The 17,661-nt window shown below is 40.0% G+C and overlaps 1 protein-coding gene across 3 annotated transcripts; it reads right to left on the minus strand.

The window, feature by feature from the left end:
- Positions 1 to 295: 295 nt before the first annotated feature.
- On the minus strand, positions 296 to 16,019 carry LOC306927866 (solute carrier family 2, facilitated glucose transporter member 9-like). 3 transcript variants are annotated; one of them, XM_079507739.1, is made up of 13 exons: positions 15,804 to 16,019; positions 15,627 to 15,758; positions 12,355 to 12,453; positions 11,341 to 11,501; positions 10,782 to 10,906; positions 6,839 to 6,984; positions 4,664 to 4,796; positions 3,947 to 4,134; positions 3,284 to 3,394; positions 2,588 to 2,689; positions 1,677 to 1,752; positions 1,221 to 1,345; positions 296 to 740 (listed from the first exon to the last, which is right to left on the minus strand). In XM_079507739.1, exons 1-13 carry the CDS (start codon positions 15,810 to 15,812, stop codon positions 537 to 539), a joined length of 1,611 nt encoding a protein of 536 aa, XP_079363865.1. In that variant the 5' UTR covers positions 15,813 to 16,019; the 3' UTR covers positions 296 to 536. The 3 variants fall into 3 exon arrangements, with proteins under 3 accessions (XP_079363865.1, XP_079363864.1, XP_079363863.1); XM_079507738.1 differs by having other exon boundaries at positions 10,782 to 10,879; positions 15,627 to 16,019; XM_079507737.1 differs by having other exon boundaries at positions 15,627 to 16,019.
- Between the last annotated feature and the right edge of the window lie 1,642 nt (positions 16,020 to 17,661).

Here is a 17,661-nt window from a genome sequence, read left to right on the forward strand (position 1 = left end):
CGTACTGTTATTGGTTGTTTTTTGATCAACTCAATTGATCCACTCAATATAGCGCATCTGATCAGCTGATCGATCAAAAAGAGGTGGTTGCCACCATAGACATAGAAAGGTAGAAGCCTCCTTCTGCTCTGGGGCGTCTGTACTCAAGTGAGGGCAAGCTTCCGCGTTGGTGCTTCCTGCTTCGCTAGTCTCATGTAGCTGTGCGGGTCTGAGACATAGAGTTATAAAGGATAGAGTGAGGACCGGAGAGAATGTTACGCACATAACATCACTGAACGTCCGTCCACCTCCATGAACGTGTTGCAGTTCCACTTTTCGCCAGTAGGTAGTGGCAGCTTCAACGTTGGATATCCCTTCTGGGGCCTTGTTCTGAGAAGTCCCGGAAAAGACGTGCTGGGATTGGCCAGTAGTCACTTGAGTGGCAGCGTGGTGTAGCGTACTTCCGGCGCACTTCCGCTCTCATGTCGATACATCCAATGAACTGCAGCGGCCAGTGAGGCATCTATTTTTTTATATCTATGGTTGCCACCCCTGCCTTATTCCAATGTCTGAACTATATTGTCCACACCCTCTGGCTTAGGCTCAAACTCAGAGTCAGAGATGTTGTTTATCTTCTTGAAGATTTGGCTGATTTCTACAAAGGTCTTGTTTTTGGTCTCAGGGAGGACAAAGTAGATGTAGACGGCAACCAGTGAACAGATCACCATGAACACCAGGAACACGTAGGTCTGCAGTGCTTCCTGTACACACATAAAACAAAACAGTAAATACATTGTTCAACCGGGGAAGGATTGCTGTAGCCTCTGAACAGTCATACTCGATGAACCACAAACAAGCCAATAGGACCGGAAACAAGCCAATAGGCTTTATTGTGTTTAAATCCTATTGAACTGTATACTTTCCTGTGTTTTTTTCTTAAAACAGTTAATACAGTATTCAATCAATCAATCACTGGTCAATGGCCCCATCAGCTTTAATTCTATAATATAAAAGTCACTGGGGCTCTGATCAGGGTGAAACCTCGCCCAGATTTAAAGTCTTAGATCATAGATACGTCATATATGACAGACATCACATGCTGGCCACATGAAGTCTGAGATCCACACTACACAACATTAGATTTTGTCATTCTGCCCCACCCTGGCGAAACTGTTCTGCGAAAACTGTCCCTGCTGTGCAAGACACTACAATACACATACGTCAAGGATACAGCTGCCTACCTGCATGAAAGGGAATAACATTGATACTATGAAGTTGCACATCCAATTAAGACCTCCTCCAATCATGAGAGCAGGAGGTCTGTAGGTCTGTTCAAATAACTCTGTGTTCACAACGTAATGTGCCCCTGAAAGAGAGGACAGACACAAAATAAAGATCAGGGATGCAACATGCTTCTTTATTCTCATTTCTCATTGAAATCATCCGGTATAGCTACCTGCACAGCACAGAATATATTCAAAGAGCACAAACAAATTCAAAATTATATTTTGGACCTGGCCATGCACCTATGGTTTGACTCAACCTTCTTATTGCACTCAAATATAGCCTACTAAATAACTTTTCACAATTTGTATGTTGTTGTTGTGAAAAATGTAAGAAGTAGCCATTAGTAGGTCAAGTCCTTAGCTAATGTCTACAGTTTTATAGCTTATAGTCTGTATTAAATATCTTCTTACATGCACCGACGCTGGCAGGTATGTTGGCAAGTATGATGCAGGAAAAGCTGAGAAAGGGAATCCATGATGCTTGGTCCTGCTCAAACAGAAAAGAAAATGAATAGATAAAAAAAGAAAAAGAAAAGTTGAAATGGTTTGCATATACCTGTAATGACTAAAAGCCCAAAATAGGGACAACAGGTTCAAAGTGGTTAAAGGGAATCGTCACCCTTTTTGCAAAAATAATAATATGTTAATGACGTTTAGAAGATTTAGAATACTTTCCTGGGGTCTTTATGTGTGTAATATGTGGTTTTAGATATTTTAGATTTTAGCAGTGACCCCAGTGTCTCTGATGTCAATGGACACTGGGCTCACTTACTTCCTGGACTACATGTTGTCTCAGTAAGACAGCCCTCCCCCTATCCACTAGGAGGAGCAGTGCACCAAAGCATTATGGGATTTGTAGTCCAGGAAGGAAGTGAGCCCAGTGTCCATGACATCATCAGAGACACTAGGCTCACTGCTAAAAATATCTAAAACCACATAGCCTATTACACACATAAAGACCCCAGGAAAGTGTTCTAAATCTCCTAAACGTCATTAACATATATTCTTTTGCAAAAAGGGTGAAGTGTCCCTTTAATGCATTTAAGGTTGGAGAGAAGAACACATCTATAGCATATGTGTCACATCACATGTAACCTCGGAAACCCAGACATTTATCACATGTAGATGGACGGGTGTGACCTGAGATGGAATCAGACTGTTTAGACATCAAACAAATGTTCAGAAGGTTAGAAAATAATGCAGAAAAAACTGAATGTCACTCACTGTCATTGTCAGACAGTGGGACAGTGAATGAGTATTTAATATGTTTGTGAAATTAATGTTAGTGAGTGAGGCTTTGTTACATCTAGTATTGATCATACCTGAATATTGAGAAACACAGTTAGCAGAGCTAAGCCAACGGCCATACCACCAAAGTAAAGGAGGAGGAGGATTCTTCTGCCCAATCGATCAATCAAAAACCCCTAGGGAAACAAAAAACGTTCATGTTTGCCTGCATTCAAACACTTGTTCCTTTGAGACCTCCTTTGAGACATTCCGCATCTTTCAGATTGATGTATACGCTGAACAACAATGGTCCGAAGATGGAGCCCTGTTCCAGTAAAGCTTCAGAATTTAGATGTACAACTATTTCACAAACCTTTGAAATAGCAGAAGGTATACTTATTCTTATATAGTCTAGTTACTGAACCCTTTTCACAGATGTGTCAGAGTCGTGGCAAATTAAATGAATTAGTCCGTTTATTTTAGGTTTGTCACAGAGCAAACACTTAAAGCAAACACGTACACCTAATTTAATGATGAGCTGAAATTTAAAATATGTTTTTCTACATTTTAGAGCACAATAGGTAGGCTACATGATCTGTCCATGCTGCAACGCCATAACACCTAAATTAAACACACAATTAATGTTATTAGTTGTGTATATTATACCCATCAAAATGTCTTCTGTGAAAAGGGTCTATTTCAGCTTCAGTTGCACTAATTTTAAATCATGAAGGGTAAGCATTCATGTAAAATGTGAAAGATTACAATTGATGATAAGTGATCGTACTTACACCAACAATGGAGGATATGAGTCCTGTGACACCTAAGCTAATAGTGAAGTAGGTAGTGAGGTTTTCGTCGATGCCAGCATCCTCTAAGATCATGTTAGTATAATAAAATAGCTGTTGAGGGAGCAAAAGACAGGTATGTGTCAATAAAAGGAATGATTATGAACTTAATCAACAACTCTATTTTTATCGTGTAAATTATTGCTAAAAAGTGGTAATTCAATGTGATGGGACGGTATTTTCCATATTATACATGATCCATCTTTGTGATTAATACCTGGTACAGTATGTGCATGACCTTGCAGACAATGATGCCAGTAATGGTCAACTTTTGTGAACCCCCTTTATATCTCTCTGGGCTGAGTGTGTGAACCTTAACAATAACATGCCTGTGTGACACTGAATGAACAAATGTTAAAAAGTTTGTTCCTGGTAAATTAGTTTCCTTTCCTACAGTGGTGGGAAAAGTACTCATATTTTGTACTTAACTGCAGTGTAGAAATACTTGAGTATTCAACATTTACTTGAGGGAAAGTACAAATGTATTGGTCTCAAAATGTACAAAAGTACCAAAAGTAGAAAGTTGAAAATAGCCGCTATTTTCAAATGGCCAAAATGTATATCAGGGTAAATGTGCTTAGTTACTTTCCACCGCTGGTTTCCTACCACATTTATTCCACTGAGAGTCCGACCACTCATGATGACAATGACACTGATGATCTGCCAGCGGACAGCTTGGCTCCTCATGAGCTTCAGCACCGACACCTTCTGGAGGCTGGCTTGGCGGTACCTCTCCACCTGCAGCTCCTTCAGTTCCTGGGACACATCTTCCTTCCCTAGGTACCTCCTGAGAGCTGTAGTACACATAGAATATACACACGCTTAAAGGTTTCCCGATGTCTGTGTCATTGTGGGTTGTTTAGAGAAGTTGTCATAAAACACATGTGGAATGGTTAGGTGAACAACACACCAGTGGAAATATTGATCAAAAACAACTTTGGTTTATATTTCATTGCATGACACATTTGAAATGGATTACACAAAGAAAAGGGTCATTTTCAAGTGAAAATGCTGTGCCACTTTAACACTTGAAAAGGGCCCTGCAATGAAGTACAGTATACATTAACCTTCATCAGCACCAGAACTGTCCATGCCCTTCAGTATCTCTGCTTTCCTAACCCAAAAATACAGGAGACATAAGAAAGCATATAGAAGAGGTACAAGAGAGAGATAGAGAGAGAGAGCGACAGAGAGAGAAAGCTCTGGGAAGGATTCAAATCCCAGGCTTTCAGCAACATATGTCCTGAGCTAGTAAGATACCTAGGTAACGGTCAAAAAGGTCAAAAGTCTATTCAGACTTTTGTTGATGTATTAAAGCATTACCTTTCTCAGCACCAGCATCATCGTTCTTATCAATCAGCAGGTAACGAGGGCTCTCAGGAACAAAGGGCAGCACACACAGCTGAAGTAGAGCAGGAATGGCCATAACAGCGAAGAGGAAGTTCCATCTGGTCTCCTACAATCAAATCTGTACAATAAAACAAAATTGTAAAAATAAAGACATTAAAAAAAATCATTAAACTAGGATAAGTGATTTTCTTTGGTTATAAAATAAGTGTTAAAAGGCTCTATATTCTGTCTCTCCAGCTCTTTATTAAACATAATCAGGAATCAGGATAGAGGACTCAGGACATGATTTTTGTTATTTGTTTTGTTACTGCTTAATGTAAATCGCTCTGGATTAAGAGCGTCTGCTAAATGCCTAAATTGTAAATTGTAAATTGTATGATTCAGAAGTACTACTATTGAAGGTGAAGGCACAAAGAAAAGAGCAGACAAAATTGGATCTGGAACACTAATAAAAATGAAGCTGATAAATGAGTACTCTCCTGATTGGCTGAAATTTTGCAACCCACCTGAAAATGTATTTTCTGTTCATTAAAGAGCTGGAGAGACAGGGAGATTCCTGTTACTGAACACGTAATGATTACTATAAGATTATAGGGCTTTAACCTTTTAATAAAAACATTTTAACCAAAGAATATCACCTTTAAAAAATGGTATTGGTTGATTGATAACTTTTGTCTGTAATAATACAATTACATTTATACTTACACCACTTACATTTTTTATTATCCTTAGTAGCTGGCAGGACAGCTTGTCTCATATGTGTATTTCATCATGGAATGAAGAACAAACAAAATAAAAATGTAATGATGAAATATTTATATGAACCACATATCAATATTTATATCAAATTAAAATGAAAGGCTATTGCATGATCACCAATTTCTCACTAATGCCTTCCAATTATATTCTAATTAGCTTTCATAATATAATCTAAATTGCCCTAGAATGGCAGGGGCAAAGAGTATGTTTTCACATCAGTTTGTGTGTGTGTGTGTGTGTGTGTGTGTGTGTGTGTGTGTGTGTGTGTGTGTGTGTGTGTGTGTGTGTGTGTGTGTGTGTGTGTGTGTGTGTGTGTGTGTGTGTGTGTGTGTGTGTGTGTGTGTGTGTGTGTGCGCGCACGCGTGCGTGTGTGTGTGTGTGTGTGCGTGTGTGTGTGTGTTAGCAGCTAATCTTGTAAACTATAAAACTCAACAGCATCAGATTTCTAGTGCATGCTGCCAGGAGGCCACTCAACCTCAGAATATGTTTCAAATCAGCATCATGGTGGTGCTAATTAACATCTTTATGTGTTGGCCTACAACTCTTGAGCCATAAATCATAATCATAATCTTAATATTGTAAACTATAAAACTCTTCAGCATCAGATTTCTAGTGCATGCCATGAAGCCAGGAGGCCACTCAACCTCAAAATATGTTTTAAATCAGCATCATGGTGGTGCTAATTACCATCTTTATGTGTTGGCTTTAACTCTTGAACCTAAGTCATAGTCATATATTCAAAATGTTTTTTCCCACAAGATTCCTTGATTCATGACGCAACTCCACAAGTGCCGAATGGCCTTCAAGTTTGAGTAAATGGTCACGCCCCCCTCAGGTACAGTTTTAGATCGTGACGGAGGGGCGCCGTCTCAAGCAAACTTGAGCCACGAGAGACACCACCGAGCGTGCTAAGCGCCGTGTCAACTCACTTCAAGTTGCGACCCGATATGGACAGAATAGTCCAATAGGCCAATCACAGCGTGTCCTTACTCAAACACGAAGGCCATTCGGTACTCGCCAACAACTCAGCCTAGGCATGCCCATTCCTGCCTACTTAGATTTACACCATAATATAGAAATTGTGTATTTCCTACCGATCGGCTGTAACTTTGAACTTTCAACCCCAAAATGTATGTCACCTCTAAACAAGGCAGAGCCAAAAGCAATCTCACTTCGACTCATAGGGGATGCCACTAATGCAAAAACCTGTTGCTGCAGCATGATTGATCAGATATACAATGTTATATGTGAAACTCTTCAAATTGTGTGGCACTTTTATTGTATATTGCCGTTATCGGGATGTCCATGTAAAATACAATAAACTATAAAGTATGACACTTCTGAACAAGCAGTCGTACACTTGTAGAATGAAAATTGGGAACTACTGACATGCCCGAGCAGCTCTGTAAGACCCAGCACTTGTCCAACGATGATACCCATGAAACAGCCAACTCCAATGAGCTGTCCAAAAGCCCCACGGTGTTGTATGGGGGAAATCTCAGCCATGAAGATTGGGATGGTGTTTCCTCCAATGCCTACAGGGCGGCATAATTACATTGCATTAATGAACTTCATATCATGCATGCCTTTATTCCGAAAATGTCGACTGAAAATGAGTGCTCCTTGTCTTCCAGTTTCAAGAAACAGTTTCTAGTTATGAAAGTTCCTGGGTTGCCCTCAGCTCTTGTCATCATGCAGTGAATCCTCTCTGCCAGAGGCAATGCATTTCCCCATTAAGACTCTTTGTTTGTTTGTTTGTTTGTTTGTTTGTTTTCTTTTTACTCTTGAATGCAACATTCAATCATATCCAAACTGGAACCGCTGTTGAGGGGCCTCTAGAGCTAGCCTGTCTAATAAGCCAGACTAATATCACACAACACTGTCGCGGTATATTAGTCTGGGCTGGCTCCACTTGGATTTCATTTCCCGGGGGGCGGGTTCAAACATTTTCTCTTTGACGCAATTGGTCAGAGCTACTGTCAGTCAAAAGTCTCAAGCATTGAACGTCACTGTACCAAAGCCCGCCCATATTGCATACCGTGTCCCGATTGGTCCGACCTGTTCTCGGTTGTAGGAAAGAGGCGTGCTACTGAGCCTCGCCAGACCGTAATCCGCTGGTAGGCAATTCTGTCTGATTCGGTCTGGTTTATTAACCAGGCTACTCTAGAGCAGCAGTCGGCTACCTTTTTGACATGAAGTGCCATGTTTTTTATTTTCTTGATGGTCAGTAGTGTTGTATAGTCGACTCCACCTAAAGCGAGTCCAAGACAAGACCAAGACCTAGGGGGGTCGAGTTCAAGTCAAGAGCGAGTCTGGGAGGGGTCGAGTCTGAGTCGAGACTGAGACCGCCGCGAGGCGAGACCGAGTCAAGACCTTTTTTTCTTTCTTTTATTTGATAGGTACAGAAAAGAATCTTAATCTGATTCTACTGACTTTGGAAAAGCTGAAAATTAGGTATACTACAGCTACAGCATGATTCATTCAAATATGTATTTTAAATATCAAGCATAATAAAGCATAATAATAATTCTCTCTCAATCATTTCATTGAGAGAGAATATAATCTAAATAATACACCGAATTTAAATAGACTTCACTTCACATATATTTAGAGAACTGAATTATAACAATAGAATGGCCCAAGCTCTTGCTTTGGCTTATATAATGCGACGTGTGCTCTTCTTGGCTGCCTTCTGCAGAGTTGGACCAATATGTGCGTCATGCAGCGCTGCACTCCGTTAGGCTATTTAACAAGACAGCTGTCTTTCATGTTAATATGAATGGGCTCCTCATAATATGAATAATACAATTATTCCATTGCATTGTAGTGACTCGTCTTGTGACTCGAGTGGTCTCGGTGGGAGAAGATCGAGTCCCGAGTCAATTGGTCCGAGACAGAGTCAAGACCAAGACAAATGAAGGGCGAGACCAAGACGAGACAGAGTCAATTAACATTTTGTCTCGAGACCTGTCTCGAGACGAGACAATGTCTCGAGTACTACAACACTAATGGTCAGTGTGTCATATCAACACCAAATCAAAATAAAATAATTCCAACAGATGGACTCTGAGCAAGAACCCACCTATCTCCCAGACTCCCTCCCCAATAAGAGTTCATATAGTTTGAATGAATGTAGAATTATGTGCAGGATGAAATTTGCATACATGTTGTAAGGGAGCTTAATTTAATATTTCATTTTAAAAAGGAAATGTTGCCACACGTGCCTAAGGTTGCCTACTCCTACTCTAGAGCGCAGTCAGAGCACCCGGGTGGGTGACGTGACATGCTGTCCTTTGCTGTCCTCAGTGTCAAACGCGTATAAATAAAAGATATATTTGTCAAAAACCTTCTGAATATTGTGCAGGACATTATGCTTCATGTGAACATACTCAAGATTAAAACATTTCATTCCTCATTTCTTCAGAATTTTCAACCAAACATAGCAAAACTCATATGGTGCGACTGTCCTGGCCCTGTTTCTCAAAGTAGGAACTTGAATAAAACTAAGGGGAAAAAATGCTAAAATTCTTTTAAAAATTCCATAAATATAATATAGATGTTTATTTGTGAGCCTAATCTTTTCAAAGTCCAAGCATAATGTTTTCAGTAATTTCTGATCAAAAAGATTTTGTCCCCCAAACCAAAATCATATTGTGTGACACCATTTTGGGAAGTTTCAACAGGCAATTGTTTGGACACCCATTGGGATAGAGAGGTCCTTCTTCAGTAAGGCTGCTCAGCACTTGCATTACAATAGCATGACAGGTGTCTGTGGTGAATTATCATTTTAACATTTCCATGAAATACGATCTTGTTGGAACGCTGACCAATGCGACTCATCCGAGTGTCTGTGGGTGTGACACCTTTTTCATTAAAAAAGCTAAAGTTATTAGATTTTTTGGTCATAATTACATGTAAATATATGTTGCTTTGTTATAGCTAGCATGTTGTTAGCATGCTAATGTGTAGCTAGTAGCCTCAAGGTTATGTTAAGTGCAGAAAACATAATATGGTGTGACACTATATCATAATGGTGTGACTGTCTGCCTGTCACGCCATATGACTTTTTTGTCACACCATATGATGCAAACTGTATTTTCCTACAGATATAACAATAAATAACAAAGACCCATGTTTCTTTTGTCCATTTAAACATTTGTTTTAAACAGCTTCACCTAAAATCTGCAACTATCCACAATAAAATGTGTTTCATTTTGTTTTATTAAGTCATTTGCATGTTATTCAATGTTAAAGCAATTTTCCTGTTGCTGTTTTTCCTGAGTAATTGTTTAATCAATCTGTAAAGTTCAGTACTCACTAATAGGTAGGTTAAAACACAGTTTGCTTTGAGAAATGAAGATATGATCATACGGTGTGACACTAAATCATTTGGTGTGACGTTCCAAATAGTGAAAAAATCATACCTTTATTAATGATGAAACCATTAATGTTCATGGATTACATAGCAAATAGTATCAGGAAGAGTCACAAATATTTGTGTAATTTTAGAGAAAGTTGTGTCACAATAAATACAAAATATGTTGAAAGACCGACAACATGGGCCTCACATTGAGTGTTGATTACGAAAATAATATACAGATTTAAGAAATTTTCACAAAACTATAGTGGATTACAGGTTAGTTATGATAAAGGACTTTGATAAAGTGAGTAACTTAAGAAAGGTGTACTCCATTTTCATTTTATAAACAATTATTGTCATGTCACACCATATGATGATTTTAGGCACAAGTACAACAAAATGCTGAATAAATTCTGATTCCAATAAAATATCTAAAAACAAAATATGTTTCCATAAAGATGAGAGTGAGTAGAACAAAAGTAAATGATTTTTATTCCTGTTATTTAAAGGTTTTTAAAAAACACTTTTTTAGGGGTGTCACGTCACTGACCCACCCCCAAAAAGTCTGTCTGTCTATTTCCCCCCGCAGCTTCCTCATGGCTGCACCCCACGACTGACCCAGCCCTGATAGGAAACTCAGCCTGAGGAGTGTACTTTTCTATTTGAACTATATTTATGTGTACTAGGGTTCATGCCATTTACTATGATGTGCAGATAGTATAGTATGTATAGTTTACATAGATACTCCACTGTTACGTTCTTAGTTTACGCATGATTCATGATAACTACTTTTTATATATGTGATGTATGCCATGCTTTTGTTATTGCTTAATGTAAGTCGCTCTGGATTAAGAGCGTCTGCTAAATGCCTAAATTGTAAATTGTGCAGTCTGCGAGTGCAGTCTGCGAGACATTCACTGCAAGTATCAGTAGTCAATATTTTGATTTAATTGAACTTTTCTCTTTACTCACCACAATGTAGTCCAAGTAAAAAACGGCCAATGATCATCATCTCAAAAGAGCTCGATCTCTCAGCTACAGCCATGAATAGAGCACCTACTAGAGTGAAACTATTATTCATCAACAACGTTCCCCTCCTAAAGAGATAAGTATACAAAAACGTTATTTTGTTGAATATTTTGTTTTGTTGAAAAACAAACATTCATGTTTTTTCTTTTTTTTTCTTCTTTTTTGTGTGGCCTTTCTTCATGTAATTGGTCTTCGACTCCTCACTAATGAGATTTTACCATTTCTGTCTAGTGTCTACTTGTTCATGTGTCACAGAAGAGCTCAGCCAGCCATGTGACGTGTTCTCCAAAGACATTAAACGTTGCTGAATTTAGCTGATAATTCAGTCAAATGGCTAAACATCATTGCTCGGTTTTGCCCTTGCAAGCACCAATTCTAAACTAATGATGGATGGGTCAATGATGGATGGGTCAAATATTGGTGTGAAACAGGGTGATGGTGGTGCAGTATTTCCTGGTGCACTAAATAAATCTACACGTAAAGAGTAAACTTGTGTGGTTACCTTCCCAGGACCTTGACCAGGGGCGGTACCGCCACGGTTCCAAACATGGCACCAATGCTTCCTATGGAGACCGTTATGGACCACAGTATGATAGACCTGTCAGTACCCAAGGGCTCTACGTACCGGTCCAACCATGTCTGGTTGTAGAAATCCTGCACATACTGAGTAAAAAAAACACATGTGTTATTATGGTCAGGCACGTGCACACATAGACATCAAAGGGGGCTTGAGCCCCTGACCTTTTACAGCAGCATTTTCTATGGTGAAAGAAATGCAAATGCCCCCTCCTGGCAGCATTCAGGAGAATTGCCTTTTTCCAAACTCTCCTGAATAATTTACGCCACATCTTCAGTATAGCTAAAGAGTGCGGGCCGTGCCCCAAAATAGCTGATCTACAAGCTATCTTTGTGGATCAGCTATTATCAAAATTTTGACCCAAAATAATTTCAGCCCCTGCCTCTCTATAGAGCGTCGCAGTCCCGCCCCCTACCATGGACCAGGAAATTAATCCCAATGCATTTTTCCCATAGACATTTGCAAAAGTATTTATTTAAAGACGGTTACGCCACGGACAAAGCCAACTCGAGTCGTGACAACTCATGACAACACAAACAATATTTTGGACCAAACTAATAATTACAAAGAAGAAAAACAACAAAAAAAGTGTTGTAACCTGCCGTTTTTTTCTTCTTTCTAATTATTTTTTCGGCCCCAAAAATTGTGTTTGTTGTCATGATTTGTCACGACTCCAGTTGGCTTTGTCCGCGGCGTAAACGTCTTTAAATAAATACTTTCTGAAATGTCTATGAGGAAAATGAACGGAGAATCATTTCCTGGTCCATGGTAAGGGGCGGGACTGCGACGCTCTATAGCATTCTCTGCATGTCCCTGATTATGGTTAATAGTAGCGGTAGTTGTTAGTAGTATTGGCAGTAGCAGGACTCATAGTTGCAGCAGTATTAAGTGATTGATTGACAGTAAGGATGACAGCTTGTCCTTATTGGTCGAACTCACCAGAGCAGGAGCGTTGACCACAGTGATGTCATAGCCAAAGGTAAATGATGAACCCAGAGAGCCGAAGATGGCTGCAATTATCAGGGCTGATGGTAGTCGCTGTCCCCATTCACGCACGCACGCACGCACGCACGCACGCACGCACGCACACACACACACACACACACACACACACACACACACACACACACATAATGTGAATGCATGTTTGTTCCTGGTCATGGTCAAATAAATTACTCAAATGTAATTTATTGTACAATATGTTGTAAAGATACATTACACCATTATACCTGTAGCCTACTTAAAATCTACAGTAAAAGTATGTTACTGTCATGCTTTCATCGAATTCTCAGTATACTGTATGTTTAAAATTACATTTTAATATACTGAAATACACGTCACCCATTTTCCAAACTATAATATATTTCTGGGTGGAGCCCCTGATTGTATATTTAAGTTCTTCAAGTTTGAGATGTCAACTCAACTCAACTCAAACTTTTTTTATATAGCACGTATCACAACGACCAATTGTCGACCAAAGTGCTGTACAGGTTAAAAATAGAAAAGACAGAACAGTACATGCAAACGTAACAAACGTGGCATGGCAACAATATGGAGGAACACATAGACAAAATAAAAATAGAGCTAAAGGCAGTATAACATTTACATAATCAGGCATTGTCAAAGGTCACAGATGTGACATAACATCCTCTCCACCCAGACCCATGGTATGATATGATTGAAAATTGGTGATGTGCTCATTTGTGCGTAAAGGGCGAGGTCGCGTGCACGCATCCGCCTGGGTGACGGCAGACTGCTGGGCGAGCGCTGGCGCTTTATCCTGGGGGGTCAGATCAACATATGGAATGATTTCTGTACTGGCCATATATGGAGCATGTCTTGAGTGTACAGGGTTTGATGAGGTCAGATCAACATATGGGTAATGTCAGAACAGGAAGGACGGGTGGGAGAGGATCAACATATGGAATGTCAGAACAGGTCAGCTCCATATATGGAGATCTAAGGGTTTGAGGTCAGATGGTCAAGAGAAGGTCACGGCCACACAGCGGCCACACAGCCAACTCAAGGTACGGCCACGGAGCCGACTTGGGGACCCAACGCAAGGACAACACAAGAGACGGTCACGGCCACACAGCCAACTCAAGGTACGGCCACGGAGCCGACTTGGGGACCCAACGCAGCTCCTCCAAGGCAAACAAACAAAGGAACGGAGCTGAACATGAATCCCCCCCCCACCGCCCCCCACTTTTTTCCCTCACTGTATATGTTTCTTTTCTCTTTTTACCTCCATTATGATGAATTCCTGTTCTGTTCTTTGTCTATATAGAAGTGTCTATTTGTACGTCTCTAAATGTTTTGATGAATTGAACATGGTGGACCCTCTTGTAAACAAGTGTAATGCTTAATTGGGTCTTCCACTCACAGTTAACAGCCTTTGTATTGAGTTTGTGCTTGAAATGTACTGTAATTCTGCAAACTGTTAATAAATATTTCAATCAATCAATCAATCAATCAATGTAGAGTTGCAGGCCAGCTCCATATATGCAGATCTGGTGATGATCCAGACTTCTCCATGTATGGTTATCCATGGTTAGATGAGGTCAGTGTCATGATCTTCATATATGGAGAATAGATACATTGGCCATATATGGTGGCACGCATGACGTGTCACGAGGTGTGATTTCACGAGGAGTGACCATATATGGAGGCGTGGGCTGACTAACTGACTGACAGACGGGAGATGCAGGTCGCTATAAAAGAAAAATCACACCCGTGTGAACTGAGTGGTGCAACTCCCCTCTCCCCTCTCCCACTGCCTCTCTCTCTCTCTCTCTTTCTCTCTGTCTCTGTAATTAGCAGGCAACAGTGCAACACTACATCTCTCTCTCTCTGTTTCTGGCACAACGGCACAACAGTGTCACTTTTGCCCCTACTGGTACTCTAAACATGGGGACATAGTCACATAGTCACATAGACAGCGTCTGGTTGCCTCGGAAAGCAACAGGAGTCTGACACTGAACCCATGTGTTGGTGAAAACTAAATACAGAGTTCAAGAGGATGAAAAGTTAGCCCCAAGGATACAAAATTGCAAATGTAATCAGATGGTCCTAATGCAGTATTTTGGCTAAGCAGTTCTCCTTTCACAATAAACACTCTATGATAGCTATATGGCAGATGGTTCCTTATCTTCCTTGTTTAGGCCTGAAATTAAGAGATTTCCTCAGTGAGGAATGAATAATTACCGTACAACTAAATGTCCTTAATGGATTTATTTGATACAACAGATGACAAAAATATAATGCAAAGAGAGTAATGGATTGAAGACATTCCAAAACGGACAATGTCCAGTTGGCTCAGAAGACAACGGGAGTACTGACCCCGAACCCAGTGTTGGAAAGACCTACATAGACTTCCAGGAAGATGAAATGTTAACCTCAAGGATACAAATATAAACCGACGACCCTGGTGCAGTATTTTGGCTCTCCTTTCCCAGTGAACACTAAGGCAGATGGCCCCTTATCTTCCTTGTTAACGTTCCTTGCTAGGGCACCCCATTCAGACATAATAATAACAATGTGCAGTTATACATTTGCAATAGTTCAGAATCCAGTCATACAATATTAATGTAATACTCAAATAAGATGAATACTGAATATATAATAAATCAATAATTATACCATTTTAGACGGGAACCCCTTTTGGTGTTTATAGCATTATGATATACTTTAGCTATTGAAAAATAGCAGATCTACAAGCTCATAGCGCGGCACCGAATGCCGCACTACAAGCTTGTAGGTCTGCTATTTTTGAAAAATCGTGAAAATGTGGCGCAAATCTTTGAATATATTTTCTTTCAGAGCAAACAGGTCCCTGGAACAACATATTTTCAGATGGGGGTCGGCGACTCGGCGGTCAATTACATATAATTTATGTGGTCCTTGACATGAAATATTGAGCACCACTGACATAGAAACATAGGTATTTCAGAAAACTGTCAGGATTTAGAAGATTTTTTAATCTCTAAATGGGTTAAACAGGAATATAAATTGAATTTGTACAATAGGTGTACATTATTAGGACAGGTATTTGTATTTCCTTTACAATAACATATTCCTTATTACTGCAATATCTGCAGCATCAGTTTCGGGTTGCTGTTCCACCTCATAATGACGTTTATATGGTTAATTCGGTCCACATAAAATCAAACCCCTTTAAGTTTGTACACCGACCAGACCAAACTGAAAAATACCTCCTTGTCTTTGCAGTTGTCCATCTTATGGTTTGTGTTGGCATCTGTATGGTTGTTGTTGGGTTGATTTGGGGTGTCCTCCTCCCCCTCCATCTTGTGGTTGTTGTTGTTATTGGGTTGATTTGGGGTGTCCTCCTCCCCCTCCATCTTGTGGTTGTTGCGTTGATTTTGGGTTACCTGATCCATCCTGGTTGTTGTTCAGTTCAGTTGGGATCAACACCCTGACTTTGACTTGTGACTTTGGTGGCTATACTGAGGAGGTTGGCCACGTGGAAGAGCTGGTCCTGGTAGCTTCTAGTATGAGCAGACAAAATGGGATGCTAGGTTGAAGCCATGATAAATTTGATAATTTGGGTTTTGATAATAGAGAGAGAAAGAGAGAGAGTGAGAGAGAGCGAGAGTGGGAGAGTTAGAGTGAGTGTCAGAGAGAGAGTGAGTTTGCCAAATGACTCATAGGCCTACACATGGTGTCTGCTGTCAGTTGCATAACATTTCCAAAAATAAAATGGAAGGAAGGAAACTCGTTAACTGAGAAAGTGAAGGAACAAATATCAAAACAACATGATTCATAACACAAGGAAATCTAAAACCACAGATTTAGCAACTTTTGCTATCAGATATATTTTAATAATTTATAATTAATTAATTATTAAATTCAAGACAATTTTCTTTAAGATTTATCTTTTTGCTTTTTCTGCATTCATGGCTAGGATGGTGAGAGTCGCTGTCCCCATCTGCGCGCGCATACGCGCGCACACACACACACACACACACACACACACACACACACACACACACACACACACACACACGGAAACGCTCCGCAGGGTTCATTTTCCATCCACCAGCTGTTTAAAAACCCAGAAGAGATGCCTGCTGTAAGCTGCATCTTCTTGAAGCGACTGTCTGGAAGCGGCTAAAGTAATGTTGATAAGTTGATTAACTCAGATGGGACAAGACCCAGTGGCAGGCCTAAGTAGACCTCGAAGACGACCATGTTGGCTGACGGCTCGGCATTGACCAAGCCGTACTAATGGACATAAATTAATTTACATATTTGCAGCAGGATTGATTTAGATGCCTTCTTTGTCACCTTTCAGTTAATATATAACTGAAATATACAACCACGTTGAGCTTATAGATAATACAAATGTGTCTGTGACCCTCACATGCCTGCATTAATGCTACCTCAACTTTCAGTTGTCACAGATTCCCCTAAGGCCTAGGGAAACTGAATTTCAATCTTTGTGAGATGATTAGACACCTTTACACATTGGTGAAGAATGTTCTTGATAATTATTCAGATTTTGTTTATATCCCCTGATTATTAATCAAGCCAGTTGACAATAATTCCTCACTAATTCATTGACTTACTGAACAGTTTGTGAAGCAAGTACTGGTATGAGAAGCCCAACATGATTAATTAAATGTGAATTTAATTATAAAGATTACTGCTTGTGCACTAGCTAGCAATGATTTATTTTGTTATCATTTTGCACATCTCATCTCGTCAGATAGTGCCAGTAGCGTATATACTGGCAAGCTGACCCCATTTGTTCCAGCATTGCTACAAAATGCTAAGGAGCTTAAACAAGAAAAATGTATTAAAATGTTTACATTGATGCCTGCACAATGTGTTTTGTTAGCTGTCACTTTATACCAAGTCAGGATAAGGTCAAGGCAATGATTGAATATCCTGCTCTAACTACAAAGAAAGAGTTGCTCCGGTTTATGGGCCTAGTAGGCAGCGTTCAAAAAGGATACCAAATGTATTTGGCCAACTAATTGTCAGTTGGCATTTCAAAATCTCAAGGCTCTGTTGTGTTCAGCTCTGGTTCTGGTTTGGATAAGTCCTGCGCTACAGGTCGATGCTTCAAATGTGGGATGCGGAGCTGCTCTTTTGCAAGCAGATGAGCAGGGTGTTGACAGAGTGGTTGCTTTCTTTTCAAAAAAGTTCAATACTTATCAGCTCAACTACTCAGTTATTGAGGAGGCGCTAGGGCTAATATTAGCTTTGCAACACTTTGATGTGTAT

The sequence above is a fragment of the Electrona antarctica genome, assembly GCF_951216825.1.
Source record: "Electrona antarctica genome assembly, chromosome: 8".
NCBI classification, from domain to species: Eukaryota; Metazoa; Chordata; class Actinopteri; order Myctophiformes; family Myctophidae; genus Electrona; species Electrona antarctica.

What these genes read in the sequence shown, in the direction of transcription:
- LOC306927866 (XM_079507737.1), bottom strand. Translation starts at nt 15,812, where the DNA reads ATGGATCAGGTAACCCAAAATCAACGCAACAACCACAAGATGGAGGGG. An exon ending in TTTACTTGGACTACATTGTG is followed by an intron (nt 6,985 to 10,781) that starts GTGAGTAAAGAG and finishes GCCGCCCTGTAG; the next exon opens with GCATTGGAGGAAACACCATC. An exon ending in TTACAGAGCTGCTCGGGCAT is followed by an intron (nt 4,797 to 6,838) that starts GTCAGTAGTTCC and finishes ATTTGATTGTAG; the next exon opens with GAGACCAGATGGAACTTCCT.